Raw genomic sequence first — 11425 nt, 5'->3', positions numbered from 1 at the left:
GTAGCTAGGATGGCTACTTTACCAGGAACAATGCCTCGGATGATGCGCCCTGCGCCAGGCCAGAACTACCCCCGCACCGGCTTCCCCCTGGAGGGTAAGACATCATCTGTTTTAACTTCCCGTGTGTCAATACTCCTCAATACTCCACTCACTGAGCCTGGAGTTGATAGTGACACAGAGCATAGTTTGCTGTCAGTGATGTAGTGGTAAACAAAAAGGTGGGTAAACTATATGACCTCCAGTCGGTGATCATCACAAGGCAAACAACTACGAATCTGAACAAAAATGAATTATATTTTCAGAAAAGCATCACTATCCTATCCTCATATACCTTACATCAGTTTGATACTAATTACTATGGTGTTTTCTGTGAGTTTAGGTTATACATATTTATATTAGCCTTTAAAAATGGTTGAGCTGAGTTTACTTCCCTGTTTATTATACATCTAAAATATTTTTATTTTATCATTTGTTTTTTATAGGCAAGGCTGGCTCAGCAGAAACAATGCTTTGACTTTCAAATTATAGTGAAATAGCAAAGTTTTATGTATTAGGTGTAAGTTGTTCTTGGCAGTAAAATTAAAGCCTACATGACAGAAGGAACAGTAAATTAGCTTCATAATAATGTCAAAGCCAGAATTGGCAGATGCACTTAATGTGTAGACCATCTACATTTAGGGCACATTTTTATTAGTGTAACGTGGTGTGTTACAAGCAAATAGGCCTAACATTAATCAAATTGTTAATTTTTTACGCTTTGGTGCCGAGACATTGAAGTTGTCTGAGCATATGCGCGGAAAAAAGATCAATTTGTATTTGCATGCATTCATGGAAACAGTTTTCCCATTACACCCAGTTCGTGCTCAAGAGCTCTAAACTAAAATGTACAAAACCACGTAGCTTGCAAGTTACTCGAGCTCCAGGATTTGTTGAAGTGTCCCGCTGCTGGAAATGGCAATAATACACACAGCAAAGAGATGGCTCAAAGGATCACATCAATATTTGTACAGCATGACTAGGAATAATCAAGGTGGAAAGTGTCACCCTCTTTAGTGTCTCTTGAATGTGAAATTGGATACTGAAGTGCCTCGGATACATCCTGTCAGCCAGACTGACTCTGAATGAATTTGGCACGACTCTCTCTTGAAAATGTAGAATATGATAATGTCCCTAAACTGTGTCCCATTGAAGTCAGTAACATGGGCTTCATAGGAAACTATTTCACTATTTCATTTTAACAGAAGCTAAACTTGGAGGTAGACAATGTAGCTTCATCTTTATTTTCAGTGAACATCTTAAGGCTTTGCAGAATATGATTTGTTATTGTTGTTGTTGTTGTTGTTGAGACTTGTGTTGTTTATTGTGGTACAGTCTCAACCCCTCTGGGCCAAGGTCGGGTGAACCAGCTCGGTGGAGTGTTCATCAACGGGAGGCCCCTGCCAAATCACATCCGACACAAGATAGTAGAGATGGCCCACCACGGCATCCGACCCTGCGTAATCTCGCGACAACTGCGAGTTTCTCACGGCTGTGTCTCCAAGATCCTCTGTCGGTACCAAGAGACCGGGTCGATTCGTCCCGGGGCCATAGGAGGCAGCAAGCCCAGGGTGAGTGGGATCCATGAATGGCTTTTGTTTCGCGACACAAGAATGGGCGTCAGTTGGGTGCTGCAGGGTAAACGGCACTTGGTATGGCGCAAGGTGTGTGGCACCTGGCTGAACCCAAATTTCATCTTATTTTTGTATCATTATAAAGGAGAGCAAAGATCAAGGAAAAGTGATAGAAATCTATTTGGAAGCTGTATCTGAAATAAATCCCATTAATCAATCATCATCCAAAAAAAAAATCTCAATTAATTCACATCAGGGAGCAATGTTTCCTCTAAGCTGTGGCTGTGCAAGATAATTTGGTGACCCATACGTCTAATAATTTATCTTGTTAGTCATTGCTCCACTTGTCCACAGAGGCACATTGGGCACATCAGCCAACGTCTGGGCCTGTCATTTAGTATCAGCCTACCTGTAGCCTAACATCCATCCAGAGTATAGGCTACAACAAACTTTATAGCCTATATGTTTTATTCTTCTTAATATATAACCAATAATCAACATCAAAAATCAACACAAAGTATTTCCTTAGAACATTTCCCTAACGAAAAATCACTGTAATATTGCTATAATATTCCTACAGAGACTTACAGCTTAGTGTGTCTGTGGAACTCAATAGTGATTTTATAGTGATCTTACCGTACTTCATGGTAGGCATATTTTATCTTCTTTAATATTCCCATATTTTTCCTCCAGGGACCTAAAGTTTGTCTGCGGTACTGAAAAAAACAGTTTATAATTCCGTTACTACTTTCTTTTTCTGTAATTTCTTTATCTGCTATGGTATTATAGCCAATAATATTCTTATTGGGAATTATAGTTTATAGTTTTGCTGCGATATTTGTATAGTATCCTTCTATATTTTTTTTACAGGATTACAAGAGTGCAATAGCAATTGATCCTTAATTGGCTACGTTTTATTTAAAAGTGGTTTAAAATTCCCCTCTTTCCCCCCCCCCCCCTTTTTTTTTTTTTTTTCTTGAATTTGTGAATTTGCACAATTTCAAACCTAAAGCAGGTGGCAACTCCCGACGTTGAGAAGAGGATCGAGGAGTACAAGAGAGAAAACCCGGGCATGTTCAGCTGGGAGATCCGGGATAAGCTGCTGAAGGACGGGGTGTGCGACAGAAGCACGGTTCCTTCAGGTGAGGCTTCATCTGGTAAGCACCTTTTTCTTATTACAAGTGACCACTGCAGCCAAGTCTGAACATCAGTCTGAATCGATTTACATGTATTAATATTATGTCCCACACTCACTGATGCTAAAATGTTTCAATACCTGGAAGAAGACCTACAGCTTTTGCCCATATTCTGACCCAGTACTCTAATCAAACATCTATAATATAATATTCCTATAGGGATGGTGAGCCTGTGGTGCTCAATAGTGAGTTTATAGTGACCATATTGTACTTTATGGTATTTTTTTTTTTTTATCCCCCATGATATTTATATAGGACTTTTTTTGTGGTAGTACTTTTTCAACCTATAGTAACAGCTTGTTTGTAATGTAAAAGTAAGTTTCCCTGTGCTATTTTATGGCACCCTTCTAAAATTTATTATAGGATTAATAACGATTCTTTTTCGATTATGGTATTTAGACCTAATCACCCATTTACCTTTTTTGTTGCCATTAGTGAGCTCCATCAGCCGTGTTTTGAGAGCCCGATTTGGCAAAAAAGATGACGAGGATGATTGTGATAAGAAGGACGAAGATGGGGAAAAGAAAACAAAGCACAGCATCGATGGCATCCTCGGTGATAAAGGTAAGTGGACGACATCAATTATCGGCCCTTTTCCTCTTTTAACGATAATAGCTTGTATATCTGAAATAATAATATTATCATTATTATTATTATTATTATTATTATTATTATTATTATTGTTTTTATGCTTACTAATGTCAACTGAAATACAGCCTTAAATAAACAGGAAGCAAATATTTTAAATAGACTGCCTACTTTTCATTCTCTTGGGAAATTCTCACACATCCGAGTTGTGGCTAAAAGCAGAGAGCCTGGTGAATTTATTCCATGCTTTTAACTCCGAGCCAGCAGTTGTTCAATCATTCAATTATTTATGAGAGCCTTGGCAGAAGGTATTTAACAGCAGAAAATTAATTTGTGTAACAAATTCCCTTTTCATTCATTCATTTAACGACCTCTAAACGACAGCTGACAGTTGACCCATTTCACAATCGATGTCAGTTTAGTGACATTTCACCACTTGTCAGTTAACGTGGAGATCTACGTTCATATTATTATTATGAATAGCTATTAGTAATACTACCAGGAAAGGCAGTGATGCATTGTAGTTATCCATAGGCTTATAGTGTCTGTGGTACTAAGTTTATACTGGCATTATTGTATTTAACGGTATTGTTATCTCCCGTACTATCAATGTAATATCTCTGTAATATTACTGTAGGATATTTTATATAATTTATATTTTAATATCCGTAGGACAATTTTACACTTTAAATAGAAACCAAATCATTTTTGATATGAAAGCACATGGGACAACTTGAAAACAGATATTTGACTTTAAATAACAAAATAAGAATTTTCTTATTCAAAGTCGTTTTTGAATTTATATTTAAAGTATTTTTATGAGATTTTTTGTAAAGTATTTTTGACTTTAAATAGAAAAGTATCTCCTGATTCTATCGTCATATGCTGTTAGTGCATTGCTTACTGTTTTCACTGGCGAGGGAGTGGAAAAATGCACAGCTTACAAACTTCTCCAAACGGCATAAAGGTTGGCTCTTTTGATGATCAAACATGTGTGAATGGGGTTTAGATAAGAGTTCACAAAAGCTCCTTTTTTCTTAAAACGACACTGCCAAACTTTTTCAAACTTGAAGATGAACTTCACTAGCAAAACCTCCCCTTCATTGACGCTTTTCTAAAGTGAAGAGTCCGAGGTACAAAAGCAAATCCTGGAAAGCAGGGCAGCGAAAAGGGGAATATAGGCCCGTCCATTCTCATTCAAAAATCTCGTAAAAGAGAGAGAAAACTTCGGACAAAGGGCAAGGATAGACATAAAAGGAGATGAATTATTCAGTACGCCCCGCTGGTAGATAGTTTTGTAATATTATATAATGGCCTGTTGGAGTAGAAGCATTTGATAGTGTGAAACGGTTCTTTTTTCTGTCCATTTGGCGGTCCCACCACGCATTAATGCAGTTATAAGGAAAATGTCACCATTTCTGTTGCAAATATCTACAGTCTCCTTGACAGATACTCGTCTGGTAACGCTGTCGGCTGTACTTGACCAACATTTTTGGAGAGCAGCCTGTCGTTTGCGCACAACTCAGGCGCGTAAAACCGAGGTCACTTTTGCTGGATGAACTGGGATAAACTGATTAAATTGATGAGTTGGGAAGTGTTAACTAGATTGCTGCTGCATTAGCCTATTATTGATTTTCTAGCGTTGATAGAAAATATCCACGATCCCACGATGTTATTAATCGTGTTTCCATTTTTTAGTGCTGCTTGTGTTTAAATTGGGACTGAACTGCGTTGCTATAAAAAGAGACGCATCCTCTGCGTAATGCAGTTTAGACTACCAGCATCCGGATGGCATTTAATAATGTTAATACTTATTAGAGTAAGTACTGGAAACGATGTTTGCTGAATAGGTGGCTGTGTTCGTGCAGGGTGTAATAGCTTGCAGGCATGGTAAGAAATGTATTTATCCCCAATCAGCCCCTCACTCCCCGAGTTTGAAGCACAGCCCTTATGTGGAGAGGGGTTTTAAAGCAGATTAAATAGAGCCTTTTATTTCTTTTCACTTTCATCTCAGAGCGGAGCTCACAGTGGCTCGCCCTGGGCACAAAATTCATGAGATTTTTTTTTATTTTTTTTTTTGGTTTACTTATCCAGATTTTAAGACTTTATTTATTTATCTATTTGTTTATTTGTGTATTATGTATTTGATTTTTTTCAGAGGTTACATCACGGATTTATCCTAGCTTTAATCTATCTTTATTAAACATGTATTTAAACTGCTAACCATATTACAATATTGTGGATTATTCTATTGCTTGGAATATTCCAACTGGCATCACACCTCTTCTTTTTTTTTTTTAGTAGAAACTCAGTTTTATTTGCCGGATAGAGTTTATCCACCTTTTCAGACTGACATAAATTCATAGTATACATCATAAGTAAATTGCATCAAAGTGATAGGGTAGGCCTGTAAAATTTGAGGATAGTAATACTTTTCTGCAGAGTGTAATTGTTTTTTACTTGACTGTTTACCTTATGGTGATCAGGGACTGGAGGTCATAGTTTACCCACCATTCTGTTTTTTCATAACCGGGAACCAGTTCCCCATCCTCAATGTGCATTTAGTGGTCGCGCACGGCTGTTGATTGCCGTGCCAAAGTTTAATTATAAGCAAGAAAGGGGGGGAAAGGTTGCGCTGCATCTGCGCAAACTTGGGCATCCTTTTTGGTTTGCGCCAGATTGGGCAGAGAGAAAAGGTGAATCCGCTCTCCGGGGTCCATCTGCAACACTGGAGCAACAAACCTGACTGTCATATGAGCTGGCGACAGGCGACGGACACTTCAGCAAATCGTCGGATTACCTGAGGTCCTCAATCTAATTAAACAGATGCCAGGTGGGATTATTTCTGAGCATTGGGAAGGGATAATGACAGAGCAGAGGAGAGGTGTGTGGAAAGTCAGACAATCCAAAGCTGCAGGTTAGCTTGGGCTCTGTGTGCATATTCAATTAAATCACCACGGATGTAACCTGGTAAATAAAAAGGGGGGTAAACTTTGACCTCCAGTGGGTGATAGGCAAACCGCCACAGACATAACAGTCAAGGCTATTCTGAGAAAAGCGTTAATTTAAGATTTTTTTTTTTTTCATCAAAAGACCCTGTCCTCATATAATATAGGCTTCAGTTTGATATTTGGGACACTGTGATGTAAGAGCTATTATGAATTTACATCATAAAGATTTATGTCAGCCATAAGAAGGTGAGCAAACTATTACGCAAAAAAACACAAGCGGTAGGTAGACTGAGTTTTGGCGGGTTTACCCTCCACTCCATCCCATTAAAACCCAACCATGTTTACAGAAACAAAGAAACACAAAATAATAATTTCCCCTGTTATTGGTGATGAAGTCGGCCTACAGTAATGAAAGTGTGAAAATGTGACCCCCCTCCATGCCTTCCATGTCACCTAAACACACATGCGCGCGAGCACTTACACACACACACATGCACGCACACACACGCACGCACGCACACACACAGTTTCTAAGTGTATGGTAATATAATGTAGCTATATTTCGGGTCTAAAGCCGTGCTGAATGAGAAGGACAGGGGAATGAAGCGAGAGACCACTTCAAACAAATCCATCTGGAATAGTGTGTGAGAGAGATTTAGTGAAAGTATGGGGAAGTTATTTAGCTATTAATAACGTTTTTTCCTCAGGCATTGAGAGTGACTCCATCTGCACTTTCTCGCAGCTATTTGGCTGGGTGGAAATTGAGGGAGACCCAAATGTTGGGCAGAGATAACATACCCATCATAGCCCAGACCCTGCGCTGTGCTTCACTGCATTAAACTCGGATTAACCTCCCTGTCCCCGCAGCCACTCAAGCCACATTTCACTGGAATTTACATCGGTAGGCCTACATTTCTTATAAAGGGGGCAGGAGCTGAAAGAGACTGCATGATCGATAATAATAGAAATAATAATAATAATAAGCATAGTATAATGTATTATAATAATAATAATAATAATAATAATAATAATAATAATAATAAAAATAATAACAACAATAATAATAAATCGAATTAGCCCTTTGAAGGATATTTTTATTTGCACTAAATGAATAAACTTGGCAAAATAGGGCTCTTTGATGATAGAAACTTCAGACATAATTGCAATTTAACCAAACAAAGGGCTGTAGTTACAGTATATCATTGGTATAGCCTATTAATAGCCTAACTCAAAGAAATGAAAAAAATATATATATATTTAAACAGAACAGCCCAACTTTTCCACATTCAACAGCAGAAGACGATGGCCAATGGAGCCAAGTGATTTCCTCGACAGCAGACCAGGCCTAATAGGTCTATGAGGATATTTTCTGTATTAATTGTAACTCAAAACAATGGTGATTTATGTGTCACAGCCTATACCTTTGCCTCTTTCCCCTTTGATTGTAATGAACTGTGGCAGGATGACATGGCGTCTGCCTCCGGGACGATTTATGAGTAGCCTATAGCCCCAACAGCTGCTCAACCCATGGTGACAACACGTCAAATGGATAAATAGTTAACAAATTGTCTTCATGTAGGCAATGCTCTAGTTCCTATTAGTCCTCTCCTCTCCTCGGTTGTAGCAGCGGTTGGGTGGTAACGCGTTGCCTACAGTAGCCTACAGCAACATTATTAGGCCTAAAGTTACGTTTCCAGTAAGTAGTAGGCAAGTGTAACGAATTCAGCTTCAATAATAGCATAATGTTAGCAAAACAAGATGTCACTTTTCTTAGACCCCCCCCCCCCCCAACTATTAGACTGATGTTAAATTATCCAAAAACTATGATTAACCCAATCCCCCAATTCGTTTTCGTTGGAATTAGGCTAGTCGCCCTCCGCTCACACTAAGCTAGCTTAACCTAGAAGAGAAATTGTAGAAATTATTACTCTCTCTCTGGGTGGAAGTAGGCTATTCCCATTAGGATACTTTGATTTTATTGGGCAAAAGTATGACGGGAACCACAGAACTCGAGGTAGCCAATTTGCTCCAATTTCCACTTCCACTTCACGGGAGATTTCATTGAGGTATCGCGATGTTCGAAGGAAGAGTCAACCACTCATTTTGGAGCTGTAACGGAAAAGTAATAGAATGAAAATGACTAGTGTAACACATTACTACGCAACGTAATATGCAACGTAATAACAACCATATTAATAGGCTAATGAGTAGGCCTAATGCATTATTTATGCTATTTATTTATTTATTTATTTATTTAGTAATGAGCTCAACACTGCAGGTTGGTGCGACCTGCAACTAAAGGGGGCAAACCGGAGAGCAAAGGAGGCATTTTAGTGTCAAGGAGGTGTGAAACTAAAAAAAAAAAAAGTGGAGTAGGCCCAAATTCATCCTGTCTATTTGACTTTGATCACATCAGAAATATTCACGGCAGCACAAACACAATAGTTATGGCACTATTGGGCCATCCAGGCTGACAGTGACACCTCTCAAGGCTGTCTATTAATTAAAGTGCTGCTTAGACCATGTGGGACGAGTCCCTATCTGGGCGCAAAAATGGTTTTTCCATCTCTTGTGGGGCTCTTGAAAAGGGACAATCTTTCCTCTCCAGCTTCTTGTGGGAAATTTAAAAGTGTACAGAGGAAGACATGGGGATTTCTAGCTCATTTATAAAGACTGAGTTTATAATCCTTTCCTGCTTAATAACTTAAAAGGATTCAATTTCCCCCCTCATTTATAGGGTTGTGATCGCACATTGTTAGGCGCAGATAGTAGCATTTCAAGGTTAACATTTCCTGCTCGGAAATATCAGAATATAGGCTTGGCCCATAGGTGTCTTTGTTTAGCCTAATATTTTTTCCCACAAACGCTGATAGGCCTAATTTAGATGCTGTAACCACCATTAATATTATGATGACGACGACGACGACGACGACGAAGAAGCCGAGGAATAGTTGATAAGATACTCTATGCCACCGAGCATTTTTAAATGATATGATATTTAATTATAGCATATAATTTCCACCATCGAGAATTAAATTCAGTATAGGCTTATAGACTCTGAAGATTGAATGGCTGGTTGGGGGTCTCAAACCATACGAGACAAATTAAAGAGGAAGCGTTGCCCTCCAGGTATCCCGTCACAACAGTAGGGTGTTTCACCGCGTCTCTCATTTCTGTCTGTGTTTTATTCCGCCAATTTTCACTATAGGACTTTTGGGGATCCTATATGTGTGACTCGGGGCTACAGCCAAGTCGAAAATACAAAACGTCCATTTTTTTTAATCATTTGTTGCTTGTTTAAGTTCGACTCTCTCTCTCTCTCTCTCTCTCTCTCTCTCTCTCTCTCTCTCTCTCTCTCTCTCTCTCTCGCACACACGCGCACACACAAGGCGCAGACACACGCATATCACACATTCATATCAACAGGTGGCGTGTATTAGTAACTTTGTACTTTTTAGTATTAGGTTGTTTGAAGTTATTTTGGATCGTGCAGGGTAATAAACCTGATAGAAGTTTCACCTCCATTTTTTTTTTTAAACAGCTGCATTCTGATATTTTATTTGCGACGTAATTTGTTCTCCGTGTAATTTATCCCGAGAGGTGAAGGCTTCTTAATTATTTTAACTGACTATTGGGAGAAAAAAGAAAAAAGAAAAAAGTGCCTCTCCACCTCTGAAACAGCGCAGAACCCTCGGAATTTTTCCTTATTTTTAAGATTGCCACAAAAATGAATATTGAGTTTTTCTAGTATTTCATAATCATTCAGGCTTATGTGAGTTAATTTTTGAGGCATTGCGAGGAGAAAATTGAGGTATTTGTGGAAAAAAACATAAGTAGAAATATTTTGGTCAATTTAATTTGTTGTAGGCTATAAACTTATTCATTAAAAGGCTACTTCTATTTATTGCATTGTTATTATTATTATTAGCCTATTATTATTATTATTATTATTATTATTATTATTATCATTATTATTGTTGTTGTTCCTGTTGCTGTTGTTGTTGCTGTTGTTGTTACTACTGTTGACGTCGCCTCAATATTTACATTTTCATTTTACGCATTTAAATGATTCACTAAGTAGCCACCGCTTTGTTAGCAGTAATGTTTAATTGGCTGGAAGAAGATGAATGAGGCTGACAGGAATCAGCTGTCCGGAGATCCCCTGTGAGTCTGACTCGGAAATCATAACCTGACCAGCTTTTCCTCTTCTGAAACCAGCTCGTTGAACTTGTCACATCTAATTAGGGTGTTAAAACGCACCAAGTGCATCGGTGGGAAACAGTAGGTGGTTGGTCAGGGGCAGCCAATAAGGCCTTTTTGGGTCAGATGGGGGGATGAGCAGCGTGGTTGGACCGTGATGTTGTTGAATTGGACCGCTGTGGGCTTTTATTTCTAAGCAGGCTTTTTCCGCTATTACTTCAATTATGGCCATCCAGCGGGCTAAGCAGGGCAGCCTGCATGGACTGTAGCCTTGTTTTAATTAGGTATGAAATTAATTAGAGCAGACATCTATTAAAGTCTTTTAAGTTTGGCTAAATTTTTTTCCACAGAGTTTAAAGGTATAACAGTGGATTAATGGCTTACAGCCAATATTACATTTTATTGCATCCCGGTCATTTGTGCTGCCTGTCTAACAGGTGTCAAGCAATCTTGGAAATTTAAATATGGAAAAATATTTTCATATTAATTTGTTCTGTTTTTTTAATTATTTATTTATTTTTTCAAATTTTAATCAAAAAGTTCAAAAACTTATGCTTTTCAAATATGCCTTCACATCTTTTCACCATATCAGATTCTCAACAATGTCAAAGTCATTTTACAGTAATAATGACTAAATAAATGTTTTTTGTTTTGCATATGCATTTTGTTTTTTTTTATACAATTTTTAACTTATTGTGCTGCTTGAATTATACCTTCTTCAGTTCTGATGTGAAAATGCAATTGTCTTCCATTCCCATTTTTAGAGACAGCATTCTCTTTTTATTGAATACTTTTTTCTTGTATTGGTACAAAAAGCCCTGTGATGTCTGACAGCCTACTCTCACCATTGTTAGACGAACAGCCACTAGAAAAGGAAGAG

At 38.3% G+C, this 11425-nt stretch overlaps 1 protein-coding gene across 4 annotated transcripts in view; it reads left to right on the top strand.

Moving 5' to 3' along the window:
* Positions 1 to 11425, top strand: part of pax7a (paired box 7a) — a 45940-nt gene continuing 34515 nt past the window's right edge. For 2 of the 4 annotated variants that reach the window (XM_071895289.1, XM_071895287.1), the window contains exons 1-4: positions 10 to 94; positions 1372 to 1607; positions 2623 to 2752; positions 3242 to 3370. In XM_071895289.1, the coding sequence (XP_071751390.1) occupies positions 10 to 94; positions 1372 to 1607; positions 2623 to 2752; positions 3242 to 3370 (580 nt within the window). Of the gene's footprint in view, positions 95 to 1371; positions 1608 to 2622; positions 2768 to 3241; positions 3371 to 11425 lie in introns of all 4 variants that reach the window. The other 2 variants (XM_071895290.1, XM_071895288.1) reach the window with 2 other exon arrangements.

Source organism: Centroberyx gerrardi, chromosome 5, assembly GCF_048128805.1.
Source record: "Centroberyx gerrardi isolate f3 chromosome 5, fCenGer3.hap1.cur.20231027, whole genome shotgun sequence".
Classification (NCBI taxonomy): Eukaryota; Metazoa; Chordata; class Actinopteri; order Beryciformes; family Berycidae; genus Centroberyx; species Centroberyx gerrardi.
The sequence above is the reverse complement of the archived record's forward strand: the minus strand, read 5'-3'. Positions and strand labels throughout refer to the sequence as shown.